Source organism: Branchiostoma floridae, chromosome 14 (genome assembly GCF_000003815.2).
Source record: "Branchiostoma floridae strain S238N-H82 chromosome 14, Bfl_VNyyK, whole genome shotgun sequence".
In the NCBI taxonomy this organism is placed as follows: domain Eukaryota; kingdom Metazoa; phylum Chordata; class Leptocardii; order Amphioxiformes; family Branchiostomatidae; genus Branchiostoma; species Branchiostoma floridae.
Genome location: NC_049992.1, coordinates 12,899,983 through 12,920,246, shown reverse-complemented (window position 1 = coordinate 12,920,246; position 20,264 = coordinate 12,899,983). Strand labels below are relative to the sequence as shown.

At 38.3% G+C, this 20,264-nt stretch overlaps 1 protein-coding gene across 1 annotated transcript; it reads right to left on the bottom strand.

Annotated features, from left to right (window-relative positions):
- Window positions 1–268: 268 nt before the first annotated feature.
- On the bottom strand, window positions 269–19,971 carry LOC118430307 (phosphatidylinositol 4,5-bisphosphate 3-kinase catalytic subunit delta isoform-like). Its single transcript, XM_035841060.1, has 22 exons — window positions 19,642–19,971; window positions 16,659–16,822; window positions 16,171–16,266; window positions 15,664–15,802; window positions 14,960–15,183; window positions 14,057–14,233; window positions 13,305–13,529; window positions 12,672–12,890; window positions 12,056–12,292; window positions 11,263–11,352; window positions 10,419–10,601; window positions 9,793–9,914; window positions 8,769–8,912; window positions 7,665–7,764; window positions 6,844–7,028; window positions 6,238–6,347; window positions 5,739–5,854; window positions 5,074–5,210; window positions 4,354–4,471; window positions 3,702–3,850; window positions 3,084–3,216; window positions 269–2,669 (listed from the first exon to the last, which is right to left on the bottom strand). The coding sequence occupies exons 2-22, from the start codon at window positions 16,800–16,802 to the stop codon at window positions 2,535–2,537; spliced, it is 3,183 nt and encodes a 1,060-aa protein (XP_035696953.1). The 5' UTR covers window positions 16,803–16,822; window positions 19,642–19,971; the 3' UTR covers window positions 269–2,534.
- Between the last annotated feature and the right edge of the window lie 293 nt (window positions 19,972–20,264).

Below are 20,264 nucleotides of genomic sequence, written 5' to 3'. Positions count from 1 at the left end.
GTAATTTTACCTGGCTTACAGCAATTACCTGCAAAATTGCAAGTCATTCAGACATACGATTACGAGTCCTGAGTTTAGAAAATGGCTTAACAAATTAATGTTGACCGGCAGTACCTATAGCTCGATTGAAAAAAATCTATTCGATGTCGTTCATAAGTTCAAGTCAGTTTGTCAAAGGGTAGTTTATAGAATATAATTTTGATGTGTCGTGAGATTATACTATCAAAGTCAATATATAATACCATTGGAAACATACACTGTAACAATACATTTGTGCTCAAGTACTTTATTCCGTAGATTCATACTGTTTACAATCCTTAAGCTCACACTTTGATTGTCTTCTGGAATGTATTTTTTCAATCGCTAAGTAAGTGTGCAAGATAAAATAGCATTTTTTGCAACAATGCAATAGATTTGTGGATAGCTGCATGCACCATGTACATTCAACAGAACGCCATTGCAGGCATTCTACGAAGCTTAACCTGATGTACTGTATAAACTGAGTGATATACAGAACGGGTGCATTTACATAAGCAAAGAACAAACTATATAAAACAATAATCTAAGAAATAAGTAAATGTTTCCTCAGTTCAAATCCTGACATACCCAGTAAGGCTAGATGAATTGCCTAAGTAAACAGTGATTAAATTTACCTGTATAGGTGATTAACAATAAACATTTTTACCATCTAAAATCCACTATATTGTATTGTTGAATCTTTCAGTGATTCTTGACGATCCTACAAAACAGTAGGTGGTTAACAATAATAATGTTCTTGAATACTTCAATCATTATGCCATCAGAATATATAACATCTTTACAAAGTGCAGACTTTAAAAATGTCCTTGGAACTGCATGTTTGTCTTAAGATTTGTACTAAAAGTCTGGGGATGATGAAAACAAGGCTCAAGAAAGTTTGTATATTTATGGCACCATTAACATGTAATGATCATGATTGGAATGGTTATCATTAGTTTATTTGGACTCTGTATACCTCAAAATGTACATTGTGTATTATAGTAGCCTGTTTGAGAAAAATTTAAGAAATAGAAGTTTAAGAATATAACGTTATATTACATTTATGTAGCTCTGCAAAGAGAACTCAATATAAAAATCACAAACAAAATAAGCCTAGCGAGACACTCGTATGAATATGGTCCAAAACACGATTGTCTAAATTTGATATGGGCAATAAAAATGGTATCAACTCTCCTCGACCTCCATACAAAGGTGGTAACAAAGGTAAATAATTGATTTATGGCATTGTCTTAGGCAATTACCCTATACAATTGTAGCACTGCTACCATGTTTTTGTCTTATATTATGGCACCATATTTTACCACTCATCTCATAAGATGGAAAGTGTATTTCTAGATATGAAAAGCAGAATGATATTTTCCAATAAAATTGTGAACAAATGTTGCCTTCATGCCAACTAAGATCGAAATAACAGCACATTTTATGTGCTATTATAACAGAGTACAGCTATATATGTATGTAGTAAAATCACAACTGCACCTAAGAACATCAACACTGCCTGCAGCGCTGGAATAATACAACTTTCAAACATTTGGAGGAAAAATGGTAAGGAAACAATTGCACAGGCACCTTACACACGCAACTATTCATAAGAAGAAGAATAACATCAAGATCAAAATAATTTTCGGCTACAAGAATTTAGACCATAAAGAGGGCAATATGCTGAAAAACACTAAATATGGAACAGATGTCACTAAATCTAAGACACGTACTTTGATATCATCTTGAAAGCCAGCAAGTAGAAAATGAAGTAGATATCTCTGGAAATTTATAAAAATCAAAGATGCAGCCTTGGCAATTGTGCCCCTTAATACTCAATATCATTTTTTTAAAAATCCAACTATCACTTTCTCTAAAATTACCACCAGATTACCACCAGACTGAACACTTTTTGACTTCACAAAACTACTGTTGGTGCAGCATAGAAAAGAGATATAAAAAAAGACATATAAAAATCAGTCTTTGCCTCAAAAGCCTTAAAAATTGTAAAATTAAAAGATCATGTAATGTTATTGCTTTACGTGACATATACAATATACTTCATTAAATCTCAAAAGTAATCCATTGGCCCCAAACACAAGTGGTCACAAGTCAATATACATGTAAAAGAGGCAAGAAAGGCTTTTTGACCTACAGAACATTTTCCTCCTTAAGATATTCCTTAAGTAATTTAAAACGATTATCGTGGACTTTAGTAAGCAGGCCTAAGGTGATCTGCCTAACGCATTTTAATTTTTCTGACCCTTCAGAAAACATTGTATTCTCTACAGTAAGGAAATAATACTGCATCAATGTGAAACCACCATCAGCTCCTGTTCAGCCCTCTTTTCCATTGAATCAAGCAAGATTAGAACTTAGGCAAAGATTTAGAAAGGCACTTGTAAGGTGGAATTATAGGTACATAAAGGTACAATATCGTCTCCACCTCTGAGGCATTGCCAAAAACTACACAGGCTATACTTTACGTTGCTGTGACTTTTCTTAGTGCTTAGTGGTTATTTGTTGTCCTTGGCAATGTTGTGCAGCCACCAGTTGACTGAGGTTTTCCAGCTCTGCTTAAGAGCATTGTCAAACTCCTCACGGAAGTGCCTCAGAGCTTCTTCTTGGGTCATCTCCAGGGCCAACTTGTCCTATAGACCAAAGTATATGTAAACATAAGACACATGCAAATATGTAAGAGGCTATAATGTAGATACATGTGTATAGGAAACTACACTGAATTGGTAAGTTTTGAAATCACAGTTTTGCAAAGAAAAACCTGTGTACTGTATTGCCTGCAACTCATGGAAGCAGCCATCTTGTTACTTTTTGCCTCATAAACCCATTGAGTATACATGTAGCAAATATTCTCATGTATATATTATTTTGTACTAACAGAGTACTTTTTATAATTCATAACACAAATGTAGAATGGCAGGCTTTCTAGGCCTTCCTTAGTTTTGTTTTTAAGGCTCATAACACACTGGGCCACACAAAAAGGCTCAGAGAGCCTGCTATTGAGGCTAATACAAATGAAGAACTGTTGAAATATCAATCCATCTTACCTTGAGGTAATTGATGTCACTTGGGCTGGTCAGCTCTGGCAGCCCACTGGACAACATCATGGCAAACAGACTGATCAACAGGTTCCCATACTTCCTCAAGCTCAGGTACGCCCCCTCGCAATGCTGGCGGAAACTGCAGGACATCAAGAAAGAATAATTATAATTGCAGATATTACTACAATTGCGATGCTAATATCTTTCAATTCTGCATTAGGGTCAATGTAAGTATGTATACTGTTACTAGTATTTTATGATTAATAAACATGATATGTCACTTGGAAAAAATGATTGATTTTTAATAATGGCATAAAAATGTATAAGGAAAAACAGTACAAAATGTATAGTTTTGCTTTGATACAGTATCAAGTGTTAGATGAAAAAATAAAATTAAGTGTTGAGTCCCTGGTTTGGTTAGAAGAAATGGTGAAAAATGTGAAAATATCCTTCCCAAAAGTAAATGTTGATCATTATTGGTCTATTATCATGAGACATTGGACTTAAGATTTCAATATGTAGCTAACACATAATTCTTATAAGTAATGGCCACAAATCTCTGTTCATAGAAGTGAAACAGAGATCACAAAATGATGTAAATCAAGTAAAATCAAGTAAACGTACGCTGCAAACTCCTGACTGCCCTGTGTAGACTGCCCCTTGGTGATGACGTGAACAAAGTCATGGGTCAGCACAAACGGCACACGCTCCCGCTTGATACCGAACTTGGTCTTGAAGTTCCCAAGGAAGTGCCCAAAATCTATATGAAACAGCTGAAATGAAAGACAACAATAATATAAATACATTTTGTACATTGAGGTATAGAATTAATTGATGAGTGCTGAAAAATATTACTGCCTCAAATGGTTATCTGGCAATATGCAAGTTATGATAAAGTACATTATTGATAAGTTTTGGTACTATGTATAACTATCTGTACCATAGTTTTATCTTCTATATATGGCTAAAATAAGTTGATCTTCAATGATCATATAACCTCAGTCATTTATATTGTAAGAACCAGTGTGTAACATCATTTACATCTGGCTGTGTTAGTTCTCATACAGAGTAACTGCTGCAAGCCTTCTAGAAATACTTTGTTAGTGAATCTTGTTTGATATTTCAATAACAAAAATAATATATTAATCTCAAAAGCACAAACCTTTGAATATATTGAAAATAAGGAGTGGAATCTAAACTTATGTTATGATGTAATCCCTGTGTGAAAGGGGTATGCCATACACTACATGTACAAATTATAATTGTTGGGACTTACCTGTCCTGTCTCTTTAATCATGATGTTATCACTATGCCTGTCTCCCACACCCAGCACATAGGTGGCCACACAGTATCCAGCACAGGATAGGGTAAACTCCTGCACTGCCTTGTTTAGACTAAAATAAACAAACAAAACAAAACATAACATTTTCATCAGTAATTAATGCTGCCAGGAATACATTACAATCATTGTTGGCTCTTTGTTTTAGCAATTTTCATGTACAATGTTGTATAGAAGTGGGCTTCAACTCAAGAAACTTCTGGGCAACACTTCGATCAATGATTATCACATTCGTGACATAGGATATCAAAATGACATCTTCAATAATTGAACAAAAGATAAAACCAGGAGAAGAATATGATACGAAAAATTGCACCAAGTAGTATAGATCACACAAAAAAGACAACCTAACAGCAAAAATTGCAAAGCCAGAACAAATGTCATCAACTTTTGTCCCCCCAAAATGGTAGTGTCAGCAGCTTAATACACAGTCCATTATGGTATACAGTGAAACCTGTCCAAGCAACCACCTGGCGCAGGCAACCACCTGCCGTCAGAGGACACATTGAAACAGTCCTGTCCATTTTTACATAGTTAAGACCCCCTCCCAAGCAACCACCTGTCTTCCCCAACCAGCAATCTTTGATAATAATACCATTTTTAGGGGGACAAAAATGACATTTGCTATATACAGTCACTGTGTTATTTATGCCCTACCTCTCTTTCTCTGGGTTCTTCTCCTTCAGCCACATGAAGAGTGACCCTTTCTTGAACCCTGCAGTGGCCGTACTCCCCTTGTCCTTCTGGATATTGGCAATGGTGTCAGCATTCAGGACAACCTCCACTAACCCAACCTGCAACACATTAGCACAAAAATGTGTAAAAACCTTGGTCATCTTGGTGGAATACATATATTAGGTAACCCTCATTCAGGGCCTCAACTGTGGGAGGTACTGGTGGAATTAAAGGAAGAAAAGAAAGGATGGAGGAGGAAAAAGAGGAATGAATGAGTCAGTAAATGAACTACCATACCTGTCCTGTAAACGTATCCTAGACTACAATGACAAGAAATTTCCCATCACAGCATTGTTTCTTTGAGTTTGGCTTACACCCATGTTAAAAAAGTCTTTTGAGACCTAGTTTCAGTTCCAATAAAAATTACCCATTGGCAATAATGCATGCAGACAGATGCCATGGTCACCATAGACAGACTGGGCTCTTAATTTTTTATGTATTATAAATGGGAAAAATCAAAGGTACCACATAAAAGTCAAATTGGCCAGGTAGGCCTTACATGCATGTAGAGGTGGTGACTTGTACAAGTTAGACTGTATTACTCAATGTATTCAATACGAATGGATCATGATGATATTTTTTCTGACCTTGTTCCCTGTGGACAGACAACCATAGGGACTCATCCGCAGGTCTATCCCTTCTGCCTGCCACAACATCTCCATCACCTGGATAATCTGGAGGGTCAACATGTCCTGACGAAGGTCTGGATGAGGAAAGAGAAAAACTCAAATTTGAAGCAGATGCTTGTGTGTACATACATGTATACCCTGGAAAAGGTAATGTGTAATTCCTTCAAGGAAAACTTTGTATGAGAATTTAACAGTTCCTTTGGGCAAGTAACTTTGATCTGAACATCAGCTAGAAGATTAAAAAACGGAGTCAACATGTAACATTAAGATCTACCTTGAGTCAACGGTCATAACTGTTACAGTACAAACAGGCAAAGTACTCTGGTTCAATCTGCAGCCATCTACAAAGTTTAACTAAAAAATGGAACATTTTCAGAAATATTGCACGACAGGTTCCATTTTCAGAGTTTAGAAAACAACACACATGTAGGAGGATGAGTACTAAGTTCATTTTTACCATCTCCATCTTTAAACATGAGTGTGACGTGGTCCCCGAAGCGGTCCTCATTCTCAAACACAAGCCACAGCGGGCGCATCTTGGAGTCACGGAATTTGCAGTGGTCGTTACTAAGCAAAAGCATATCAAACATTTCATTATGTACATAACAGATTTCATACAACAATAACAACATACATGTATAATTTAAAAGTAAAATACAGAAATTTGTTATAAAAGAATGAACACATTGGGTAAACAGCTTTTTATAGGGATAAAATTTGAATATCCTTACCCCTTTACATCTGATGCCTTCTCTAACATTCTACAATTCCTTAAATTGTTTAGCTTGATTTAGTTAATGTGACTTTGTGCAAATACTGTAAAATTTTAATGCAGAAACTTTTGCGGTGGTTTTATATAATATAATAATGTTCGCGGTTTTCACGGTGGCCGCTTCACAGCGAACTCGAAAGCACCGCGAAAATTTTCCATGGCACTAAGAGACTACAGTGCATGGTGCTACCGCGAACTTAAAACCACAGCAAAACGTTCTTTTTTCCCGCTACCGAAATTAAATCCCCGCGAACTTAAATACATTTGCATAAAGGCCAAGGCAAAGCACACCTGAGCTGCAGCAGTTTGAACTGGGGTTCCACAGGGTTGTGGATGTGAGACAGGGCATCGTGGTACGATGTCTGCTTCAGGCAGGCCTTCATGGCCTCCAGACTCAGCTGTTTGTGCTTCTCATTCTTTATTGCCTGTTTCTTCACCAGCTCATTGACTGTCTTTAGCTTACTCAGGGCTTCCATCTATGGTAAAGGAAAATATTCATGTAAGTACACAAGACAACATGTAAAACACATGTCCGTTACAAGGTAATACATGACAATAACATAAAAATATATACATATATGTCTTGAAAATAGAGATTCTTCCAACAATTCAAAACCTATTAGAAAGTCATAACTGTACCAAAAGATTGGAGGGGCATTCTTCAGAGATTTACAAAAATTTAAATCTCAGTAGTCTCTTTTAGATCTAACGCTAAGCTCAGATCTAAAAGAGACTGCTAAAATTGAAATTTCTGTAAATCTCTTCAATTCTGTACAATAGAGATCATTAAGTTAGAGATTTCCACTCAGCCAGTGATGTATGTACTACAGCAAAATGTACCTCAGGATCCAAATAGAAATTTTAGACATAAAAGATTTCAAACATATTGCATTGCATGTCTCCAAGAAGGGAGTTGATGGAGAATGATGATTGTACATAGACATACAATCAAAGACTAATCTTTTAAAACAAATACAAAACCAAACAGTGGATTAAAATGTAATACTTAGTCTAAAGGCATGCACACAAATAAAGGCTATAAAATATAATTACACATGTACTATTATACTGAATGAGAAAAACATTGACTGCTCCATGTGCATGTTGATTACCTGTCTGCTGAGTGCCTTCATGTGAGTGGAACACCCTCTACAGTAGGCCTCCAGCAGCAGACCAAACCTCACAGACACCGCAGGGTTGTGCATCTCAGACCTGGCCCAGATGAATAATGATAAGTTTATTGCAAATTCTTGCCCAAGGGCTAATTGCAGGTAACAAAAGAAAAAAAGACAACGTACAAATAATGGTAAGCACTTAAACAGTATAGTAAGCGACTACTCTAGTGTAACTTAAAGATGTAACTTATTGGGTTTGACTTCTTTTTCTGAGACAGTGGAAGACAAAAGATCCCACTTTTTCTGTAATGTGTGGGTTTTGCGACGTTAAAAGGAGAGTTTTTTTGTCTGAAAACGTAAAGATATTAGGATAGAATTTGGTGGCTTCTTTTAAGAGCTCTTTTCTTTCTTGATCATAGAAGGGGCATTCGAAATAAAATGCGTTTCGTCTTCTACCATATCTAACATTCACTTAGATATGGTAGTAATAATACACTGTCAGATAATTATAATACATGGTAATAATAATACAGGGTTTGTTGATGAAGGTAACTTGTTAGACATCCAGGTAATAAGATATGCCAAAAGCAGTAATTACTCAAACAACTGGATATGATTTTGGAAACAATTAGATGATTCAAGTAGCATCCTCTACCTTCTGTCAGTGATACTGAGCTACCTGAAATGTCTGACCGTTTCTAAAAATAGGTTAACATTGCTTGAGTAGCTGCTTTTTGTCATAAAGAACAAGCTTAAGGTTACATCCATGAATGCTAGATATCTAGATAATAAGATGACATAGTACAAAAGATACTAGAGCAATCTGAATAGGAATCAGAATCTGAAGGCTATTTAAGAGGTATTTAACCAACTTTGATAAAGTACAAATTAACTATCAAATTAATCAATTTTAAAAACCGGGCTTTAAAACAGAACCAAAATCTATTTGAAAGACATAATCTTGGAGTTTTAGAACACATAGATTGTGTCAAAAATAAAACACAGAAAAATTTTGTTTCAATACCTGATAACTACATGTAAGTGAAGTACTACATGTAATATAAAATCATTGAGCATGTATGAGTATGTTTGTGACTGCACCTGAAGTGCCAGAAGAGGTAGTGTCCGATGCGTTGATTGTTGAGCCCCCGCATGAGGAGGAACCTGGCCAGCTCACAGTCCAGGTAAGCCTCGTACTTCAGCACCTGCACCAGCTGCAGCAGGTACTGGGACAGCTCCTCATCACTGGAAAACACACACACACAATCAGGACAGGGATCCCCTCCCGAGGCCTTGCCAAAAATCAAGAGTTATTGTACAATAGAGTCATTTCCAGTTACAGCGGCCATCTTGGATTTTTCGGGGGTCATCCAAGGCCATGCACCAAAATGAGGCTGTACAAGACATTCTGTAGCAAGGCTCTAGCCAGCGTCCGTTTTTCCGTCAATTGACGGAAATTTGCTGCGTGTGACGGAAAAAGTTTAAAACCAATCCGTCAACCTTGACGGACAAAAATCCTTGTTCGAAGCTACAGGCGGCTTGGGGACACCGTCTACAGCCGTAAAAGCCTGTTTGTTTTGCTATTGTTATGATTGTTGACAATGTGTGTCGGCGCCCTTTCGCATACGATAATCTCATTAAAAAACAGTTTTTAAGGTCTCAGTTCAGTCCTTCTAACTCCTGGAATAATTAATGTTCGCGGTTTTCGCACGGATGGGAATTGGCTGATGGAAAAAAATTTCGAGCTGGCTAGAGCCCTGGTCTGTAGTTAAAAGCAATGCCATGTATTGCAGTATAGGTTGGCCATTTTAAGTGGTAAGTTTTGTGCCTGTAACTTGAAAAACTGCGGAATATGTGCCTGTAGAATACATTTGAACTTGATTGTAGCTACATTTTTAGTCATTTTTTGTATGGCTGAGTTCAGAACACTTGAATAAGCTAATCACCAGATAGCATCAGGAAAACGTAAAACATGAATGCCAACGTTTCCTAGCAAATGCTGGATAGTATCCTCTCCCTTTGAAATAGCCCCTGATATGATAAATAGACAGCTCCAAAGTTAACCTTGCAATCAATGAGTAAAAGTTAACCTTGCAATCAATGAGTAAAGTCCCCACAGACTTACGTCAGCTGATTCAGGCACTTCACAGCAAAGGCACGGACAGCCTGGTCAGCGTAGTTGTAGTCCAACAGCTCCATAGCAGCATGGGGCAGCAGTGGGGACCAGGCATTCAGCAGGGCCTGCATCTGGGGTGGGGAAAATTCATCAAAGGTCTTTCCCAGATTTGTGCCTAGTTAACTAATGGCAGAAGCAGGGCTGTCTCTAGCTTGAATTTTTTCCATCCCTCTCATTGTTTGGGAAACCATTTTGTTAATTTTTGTTGTTTAATCCGTCATCTTAAGCTAACTAAACATACATTGCAACAGTTTCATGTTCAGATTTTTTAACGGATGAGGTGAAATTCACATGTCCTTCAGGCTTGAGACAGCCCTCAGCAGAAGTCAATAGGAAGCAGCTAATTATAGGATTAGATTAAAAATACTAACATGAACAATGTATGGCAGGAAAACCAATTTCTAGATTCTAAGAATTGTGACTAATCTATATGAGTTTAAATGTTTCAAAGAGTACATATTGATAGAGCAACACACCATTTCATGAAAACTGCATTGAATTTCATAAAATGTAGTTTAGTCTCTATCACAGTAAGAAGATATCTGTTCATGTGTGCACTGTTGTGAATATAGTACCTGTGCCACATCCCTGTGGTTGTTCCACTTGACAGAGGACAGCAGTTTGGCCAGTGCGTGGGGGAACAACTCGTGGATCTTCTCCCGTAGCTGCCAGATCATCTCCATGTCCTGGTCGAACATCGGCGCCATCAGCTCACGGTCCAGAATGCACTGCAGCTGGTCTATTGCACCATGGGAAACCTAAAACAGGGGTCATGAGTCAAAGGTGAGAGGTGAATTGAAAAGAGGTCACAGGAGAAGTGAGACTGAGAGTGGAGAGGTGTACACCTACAATACCAAGAGAGGTGAAAGATTGACCATTCAAAAGAGGAGAAAGTAATATATTCTCCAATATAAAGTGAGTGATATAGTAACTACAGTATAAAGATCTGTCCTTGGTGCTGAACCACCATCACACTGTCCACTCACAACCATTATTTTCTTTAAATCCTTTTACTTGAGCGTGATTCTTATCTTTTAAGATAACTTAAAAGTTATCTTTACTTATCCATTATACCTGTGTGAATGTTGAGAGGTGAACTCTTAAATATGGTCAAACAAAAGGTGAAAGATTGACTCTTCAGAAGAGGTCACATGAGAGGTGAAAGATGATAATGCTATTTGTAACTCTTAGAAAAAAGGCAAAGGATACATGCAGATGAAAAGTGACTAATCCACAGAGGTAATATAAAGATATGCCATAAGTGTGTGAGGTTGGCTGTGGCTGTCCTTTCCCACTTACTCTAATCAACAGTGATACTAGAATAGGTGTAAGGTACATGTAATACTACATGTAAGAGATACACTTAAATTCAACCTCTTTCCCTTTTTTCTAAAGAGTAAACATCTGATCCTATCCTACCGCTGAGCTTCCATGGCTGTCTTGCCCAGAATAAATGGACTCCTCAGCCACCTGACTCTCCGCCCGTATGTTAGCAGCACATTCCAGAACCTGCAGAGTACAACAGTAACAGACTGAGCTGTTTCTTTGCACTAACCCTCTAAATGTTTCAACACTTTGTAACATGCAATATATTAGTTAATAATGCTCATCTGGATTATGCAAGAATAACAACAACGAACCTAAGAATAATGGCATAGACTACATCTGTTGTATATATATTGCTTCCTTCAGTCAATATTGACCATGGTACCGGTAATATCCTAATTGATATCAGCCCTACAGCTTCAATTATGACTAAAACCATACGAGAATGGCAGTCTCTACCACATAGGGCACATCTGTAAGCTAAGCTGACTCGGGCATAGGCTATGGAATAGGATTTACAGTAGTGATTACATCTATTGAATCAAGAACGTCCTTGATTGAATAGACTATTATTACGATAGTATGGAATGTATTGTGCTTCTTTGAGAAGTCAACTTCTCATACATGGCATACATGTAGTACATCTTTTACCAATAATAGATACCAGTGGGCACTTTGCCCTCATAATCTCACAATGGTCCTGAATTACTTAACATTCTTGGATTCAGATCTTAAACTTCTCATTCACTTTTTACTAGGCCTTACGTTAACTTCAGAAATCCATTCAGCTATTTGCTACACAAACAAAATGTAATGTAAACTAGTATACAATCATATATATCTAGCATATAGAAACACATGCTTAATGTTAATGAGAATGTCTGACCTTGTCAAAAGGTGGGTAGATGATGGGGCAGGCGTGGTATGAGTGCAGCTCCACCTGTAGAGCTGTAGCACCAAAGTTGGGGTTGGAGACCACCGTGCCAATCGGGTTGAGGACCTCGGCACCACTGTCTGGCCACGGCCAGGTGTGTAGTACAAAGGTACCTGACCTGAGGTGGTCACGGTAGTCAAACATGGTGATGTTTACCCAGCCGAGAGGGATGGAATCCTTGGGGTAGGACTGAAGGAAAAAAGATATGTTTTGTGTTACTTGTTACTTGTGACTGTAATACAACATACATGTATTTCTATGTACTTATACAAGCAAGTATCATCCAGTGGTGACACAGATCAGCAATATTCTAGCAAACTTAATAATAGATAGTTCATGTATGAAAGTTTTTAGTAATTTTTTAGTTATCAAATCTTCTATTACAGTATTTAACATATGATTTAGCATTGCGATTTGAGCTGTTTTACTGAACACTTAGATGTTAAACAAGCAGTTTTCTGATTGTTATTAACTAAAAAAGAATTCATAATGTAAATAAAAGAAATGTGCATGTTCCTGAAATCTTGATTTTGTAGTATGTTGTTGAAGAACACTTAGTTTTCTTTACCTCTCTGGACTCCCTTCCCTTCTTACTCTTCCTGCCCTTCTTCCCAGCCTCATAGATAGCCAGACAGATGCGCGCCATGCGAGGAAGGTCATTTACATCAAGGTCAAACTCCAGGACCTCCGACCAGCTGGCGTCACCCCCGACACACGAGGCTTCCTTCGTGGTGGAGATGCTGCACAGGGTCTCCCCACCATGGTACAGGCCTGCCTTCACAAACACCTGGGGACACAGGCATGGTAGCAGCACCACCTATCAGTATCTCACAGAACTGCAGCCAACAGTTAATGTATTAGATGCACACAATGACTATACAGGATAATGTAAGCCTACTTTAGAACTAGTAGGCCTACTAACACTTGCATGCAATCATGGTCTCACTGTCAAAGAGTTATCAGAAAATACATGTATCAACAGTTTCAAAAGAACCAATCTATTCAAACTACATAAAGGTTGAAATAGATTCTCCAATAGTGACTATAGTGTCTCTCCTTGGTGCTGATTGCTATCAAAATGTACTCTCACAATCATCATTGTCGTTTTTTCTCAATCCTGATCATAAAACCAAGACTTGGTACTACTTGGTCACTCATTTTGCTTTCCCTAAAATACAAAAAAAGCTTCATGATCACTTGCCTTGTTGTTGTCTACTGCATTCAGGCTACTTGCATTCACCACAGTGATCTTCACCCTGGCCTCGATGTTCCAGAGGGACACCATCTTCTCCTGCTTACAGGGGAGGGGCGGGGGACCCTCGGGGTCAGGGGTCGTGGGAGAGGTCACAGGTTCAAGGTCAATGTTGTCTAAGTTCACCAGCATGAGTTGGGGCGTTGTGGCCTTGGACAGGCACTTCCGTACATACTGAAAGGGACAAAGAAAGGGCATTCAAGTCAAGACAGCAGAAACAGCTGAACTGATAAATATAATAGAGACTATAGTAAAGCAAAAACAAGAAATTACATTCAAGAACTTTACATCACATGGGACTTATATAACTTATATCATAAAATATCTCTCTCTACATGTACATTGTATATGGTAGCAAACTGTAGCCCACATAATGATGAGCATAATTTTCCAAATGTTGTATGATTTCTTCTGTGTCGCTAGATGCTACAAAAACTGATCTTATAGTTTTGTCTTGTCTTGTCTTTTGATTTTAATACTTCCAATTTCTGCTTGTATGGCAATTGTGATGAGAAGTTACATTCAATTGAACTTATTCAACTATACAAAGGAAGGCAGCTTCTTTGCTCAAAGTGATTTTTTTGACAAATTGCTTCGGGATCTGTTCTTTATACCTGCTGTATATCATATTAGATGAATCTTTGATACTCAAACATGAACTTCCGATCATTATTATGAAAACTTTGACCTTGAGGACTGACCTTGAAACGGCTGATGGGGAACTCGCCAATGAGGTAGTCGAACTGCCCGCACACCTTCAGGGTGAAGTCCGCAGGATCCTCCTCTGGCTGGCGTAAGAAGGAGGCTTTCTTCTTGAGTGCGAGCTGATGCAGCTCTATGGGGAAAGCCATGACATGCACCTGGAATGAGTAGCTCATCTGGGAAGGGAAAGAAAACAAAGATCACAACATTAGTCATTTCAGGGCCAGATTCTGCAAATGGCTATACATATCCTATATGTATAGGATTGGTTTCAACAGTTTTCAAGAGTGCTAACATCAACTCTCATGATTCCGCCGGATGCCAACTAATGATGAGAAAAATACAATAATTTAGAGTGCTTTGAAGATATGTGCCAATGCTGCATTGGTAATCCTGAGGTAAATTTTACACTTCAGGCAATCTTTATAAGGCCTCTATGATAATATTTTCCTCGTGTTTTATTTCAATGAGTCTCATCCTAATCTCCACTTAACCAAGTTGGTCCTACAAAAACCAAAAATGTAGTGCATGATTTGTGTTTAACACCATTTAACTGTTTACTTTCTTTCAGCCACTGCAGTGAGAAATAGAATCATGTAAGGACTTTAGCCCTGAAGTTTGCTGAGAGTAACCATTGATACATAGATCAGGTAAAGATAAAGACACACACCAGAGATGTACAAATAGCAGTACTGACAAAATAGCCACTGACATTTAAACAGTGCAAAAAACACTGAAAGTGAAAACACACAGCGTTAGAAAAAATGTCAGCAGACTGGACAGGAGGACGAAGAAGTCATTTTTGCCACAGCTTTCTGTGCAGAGCGAGTGAGAGTTGGAAGGGGGCAGTGCTGCACACATTGCAACATACAGGTCATAGCTTTCCTATCATTTCCACCTACATCTGTGTTATGGAAACGGATGTTGACCACAAGATTGTTGTTTGCGGGCTGCATGTGTTTTGGGAGGTCCTCGCTGGATTCGAGTCGCGGAGGAAACTGGTACTGCAAACGCTCGACCCAGCTCTTCTCTTTGCGCGAGTCAGCAATATCACGTACCATCTGCCGCATCCGACCCCTGAATTCATCCACCTCAGGGTCCTTCATCGAGTCAAATTCATGCAAGCCTAAAGGGAAATGTGAAATGTGCAAGTCTTCAGCAGTCCCCCTTTTACTTTGATTCCTTATGTCCAAATGTCTTAATTTTTTTTGCCACTCAATTGTCAGAATCAATACAGAATTCAAACTAAGTAGAACATTCTAAATCTGTCTTTTGCTAAATGTTAAAAATGCCATCTTTGTTTACTTTAAGGAAGCTAGTGTTCTTACTCTATCAAAACTACGTGGTCAAGGACGTATCATTGATAGCGTTGATTGATTGCGATTGTAAGAAGAATTGTTCTACATAAAGCCACAAAAATCCAGAATACGAGGGGAAATAATTTACGTCCATAAATACATTGTATGATACAGTTTCAAGGAAAAATCAGTTACTTTCCAGTCTGCTTTCCTTCCAGCAATTTCATCTTAACCTTTCCTTACTGAACCAAGCAAATAAGTCGGTGTGGCTTAAGATAAAGAGTATGTAGTGATGTTCCTGGCCTTACCTTTCCCTATAAGAACACTGATCTGTGAGTTGAGCAGCTTCTCTACTGCAGCTGGGTCTTTTTTCTTCTGCACCAGTTTCAGGATGGGTCGAAAAGGTCGCACATCACACAAACGCCGCTGTTCCTCGTGAAGTTCCTCCTGGTTTTCATGCAAAATAAAAACAAAATTTACACCAGTTTCTTTTAAAAATATGTTTGTATTTTCTCAACTTCTTAAGCCTGTTGTTCATAAGGAAGGCTAAAGAAAGATGAAGCAAGAAGGCCTCCACAGGTGACATTGTGGGTAGGTGTTAGTTACCTATAGGTAGAAGGTAAAAATTTCCAAAGCTTAAGCCTATTTCAATACAGAGAAAGCTAAAAGATAGCAGGCGACATGCACCAAATTGGCAGGGTTTTCCGTCCATCCCAAATTATAGATTGTCAGACTGCCAACTTGTCCTCCTCTCAAATTTGTTTTCCCTAAATAGAATAAGAAGACATGTAAGATTCAGGAGGGATGTTTCTCACCTGTTCAGCTGTCTGGTTGATGCACATGAAGACATAGGACTGTACCTCTGCCAGCTCAGAGTACAGTGGGTAGGTACGAGCCTCCTGCCATAGATCCTACAGGAGAAAGGAATTTCACAGAAATGTGTTAACTTGACTTGGCATTGTAATCATTTGAAAAACACTTTACAAAGAAAGGACAAATAGATTTTCTCTCTGAAGCAAAGTTCACCCATCAACACATCCATCCATTCAATCATATCTACCTTTTTGAATTGCTCGATGGTAGCAAGGAGCTTTTCCTGATAAAAGCTCCTTGATGGTAGCATCCCTTGGTACTACAGGTGAGGGGTAGTGGGCAGGAGAGTTCATTTGTCTACATGTTCATTCATTCATTCACTCAGTCTTACCTTTTGATTTGCTCGATGGTAGCATCCCTACTACAAGTAAGAGGTCACATGTATACGTATATCCCACATTTGTCCGTATGTTCATTCACTCAGTCTTACCCTCTTGATCTGTTCGATGGTAGCGTCCCTACTACAGGTGAGGGGTATGTAGATCCCTGTGGGCAGCAGACAGTCCACCTGGATGGTGGGGGAGTCCGCCTCCTTTGCCCAGATGTCCAGCATGAAGGCCTCCACAGGTGGCATCTTGGGTAGGTGTTAGTTACCTATAGGTAAAGGGGAAAACTGTAAGTAGCTCCAAAAAGGAGTTTTTTTAAACCTTTATTTATTCATGAGAAGCTTATATCCGCCTCCAGGCCACTTTTCATTGAGGTCATGAGGGAGGTAAGGGTCAGATATAACAGAGATACAGATTACATTGAGTCCTAATAAATCTATAAACATGTATCACTACATATACATGGTACAAAAACATTAGTAGAATGAAAGCTCAGTGTTCATAGTCCATGTAATGGCATGTCTTTTCGTTTTGGTAATTTCATTTTTGTTGACCTTCTTGGTTCCACCATGTGGAGGTGGGCTGCATCTAAGTTAAACTTCAATTGCATCAATGTTTCGCTGCTATGTTTTTGATTGATTTTGATTTCCATCTTTTGACTGAGGTGGATAGACAAATATGGATTTATCATGTGCCTTGTCTAAATCTACAAAGCATGCAATGTATGATTGTATATGTGCCATACTAACTTGTTAGTCTCTGGATCACTGGAAAAATCATAGAAATGGAACAAATAGAGGAGTGAGCCGGCCAGAGAGCTATAGCCGGCCAGGGAACAGCATGCGATCGCTGGCTAGGAAATATAGCCGGCTAGGAAACAGCACACAATTGCATGCTGTTCCCTAGTCGGCTATAGCTCTCTGGCCAGCTCACTCCTCTATTTGTTCCATTTCTACAATTTTTCCAGCAATTTGGCGTCTGGTAGAGACAAGGGAATATAGACTTAGTTACGTTTGGGACCACTTTCGTAAAAAGAAACTGAGAATATTTGGTTGACTTTCTTACTGAGTGTTTATTGCTCCTGGACAATATTAAACTTGCATATTATACATGCTCGACTATACGTTTGGATTTACTACATTATTGCTGCAGCAATATCTATGTCTGTTGTGCAAAATACCTGTAGAACCAGTCTGAGTATTGCCCTGAGGAAGGGAATGGATAGGTCACCAGAATGTCAGCTGTCATCTTGGAAGGGACTATTAAAGGACCTTGTTATTCAGTGATTTTCTGGCCTGATAAAATTATTAAATTAAGGAAAGTATCATAGTGCACTTTGTTGATGCTAGGCACTGAAATTGATCTACTAACATAAAATTTGCAATTATTGTCAAAGAGAGACTTTATACAGTGTATTTATGAAAATTCTTTGAATGATTGCCATTTTAGTTAAAATGTTTTTCATATCTGATTACCTGCAAACAACAGTAAAGCTATTGGATAATGTTGCAGACAGAGCCAGACAAGCCCAACATAATCCAACAGATTTGATCAATATCATCTTTGAAGACAAATGAATTAGATTCTCAGGCTATCTTATAGCCAACAGGGGAACAATTCACAGATAGTCTGTCAAATCTCCTGCTTTTATTAGACTTTTGAGTAGTATAAAACTTGAACTCATCTCAACAATTTGCTTTGAGCATTGAATACAAATTACCTGTATGTTTGGTTATTTGATACAAATTCAAACATAGTTTAACTGGGAATATGGTACATCTCTGGATAAATTCTAATATGAATTTGAGATATGAAGTGGAAGCTAAAAGAATCAAAATCAAATTGTCCTGTTTTTGCCTCCCACAAACAATACAATCTAATCAAATCTAATCAGCTGTGCTTGTTTCATTGGCTGAGAAATCCAAACTAACATGTACTGGAATTTTGTGCAGTCTTGTACAGTCAAACCTGTATTAGCAGCCACCTTTAAGTGACCACCTGGCCAGTGGTTACTGAAATCATGTATAGCTTACTGCTCAGTCAATTGATCAGCATTTTCTCTATAGTGTGTGGCCACCTGTCTACATTTCTCCAGTCCATTGAATGGCTGCTATAGACAGGTTTGGCTGTACTACTAGTGGTTTCATGATCATGTTTTTTGTTGTGGAGACTGTGGTGAGAATGAATGAACAAAAATATGAGTGTCAGACTTAGAGGTTGTCCTCAGTCATAAGCAATTTGTAACTGGAAATTCCATTCCAGATTTGTCATTTTGTTTTCTTGCTACATCCAAATGTTGATATCTGATTTTTTAAAAGCTATATTTAACTTCCAAATGTACAAAGTGGACAATGGGTCCATTTTCCAACCTAAATTTGTGACATTTTTTTTTTGTTTAAAAAAAAAATACTTGGACACACTATCCTCTAGCCAATAAATAAATCATTCGGGGGTTTTAACACCACAGGGATGGCAAGTGTTATTGAAGGGAAGAAATAATCTGACAGGTGGCCTCTAAAACCACATAAAACTATGCAAACAAGCTGCTTAAATGCAAACACACATAAAACACAAAATCACATCAAAGATTAATATGTATCCGCAGCAGCAGGTCACTTTTTTTCTTGCACGAGAAACAGACAATTAAAGTTGTTTACATCGTTGCATGTCAATCAAAGATTGATGACGCATGTGGGCTGACCAATCAGGGCCAAGCTAAAGGAGGCGGTTCTAGTAAAATAGGGAGGGGGAGAAGGCAAACATCAGATAAATTCCGTTTCTTGCTTTAACAGAACAAAAATAGGAAAGCGGATAGAACGAAATTCTATATAACCTAATATATGAGTGACTTCAGCTACTCACTGCCTAGTCAAAACGTGCAAGAAGCTGGGAAATAGCAATGAATGACAAATGCTTTAGTTTCTAAACCTCCTGGTTTCTACCATCGTGTGGTCGCTACACATTATGTACGAGCTAGAATTTAGTTACAAAATGTAGTTCTTCTCAGTTACATTCCAGGTATTACAAACATACAAAAATTGCCAAAGTTGTGTCTAAATATCTTATATGAAAGAGGGGCGTACTTACCCGATATAATGATCACTATAGACAGTGTGGTTTCCTGTTTTCCGACAACGGACCGAAATATCTGCACATACCGGATAACATGTCTACTTCGAAAGCTAACTGATAAAAGTTACGGGAACGCCAGGCGAACCTCGCGCGTCTGATACGACCTGTCTTAGCCCTGCATAGCTAAACAGGCTTGTCTCCTCTTCTACCCTGTCGTGAACTGCATTTCTGAAGAAAAACAACCCGTTTTCGGGACGAAAAACAGGAACGAAAGCTTCCTCTTCAGCCACACAGCAAGCCGACTTTTTGGTCTTTCACTTCCGCGTGAAGGTTGACCCCGTTGCTTTTGAACTTTGACCTTACCTGATAATCTATATATATATATATAGATCCGTTGGTTGAACGCTGGTCGAACTTTGATAATTTCCCTTACAATTTGAAGTACAGAAGAATAACGCAAAGGGCGATACAACATATGCTAAACACTATGCATTGAAGCTGCAAACGGAGGTTTGCATTATGCAGTTAGGATTTTCATATTCATTCAGTGAATCAAATTTTCCTACAGAAAATTGGCGGCTGACGTAAAACGTGGGCGGTAAAACGATTAATAAAACATGATGAAAAATGGAATAAGG

What these genes read in the sequence shown, in the direction of transcription:
- LOC118430307 (XM_035841060.1), bottom strand. Translation starts at nt 16,802, where the DNA reads ATGCCACCTGTGGAGGCCTTCATGCTGGACATCTGGGCAAAGGAGGCG. An exon ending in TCCGTTTCCATAACACAGAT is followed by an intron (nt 14,234 to 14,959) that starts GTAGGTGGAAAT and finishes TTCCCTTCCCAG; the next exon opens with ATGAGCTACTCATTCCAGGT. An exon ending in ACAGCCATGGAAGCTCAGCG is followed by an intron (nt 10,602 to 11,262) that starts GTAGGATAGGAT and finishes CCCCTGTTTTAG; the next exon opens with GTTTCCCATGGTGCAATAGA.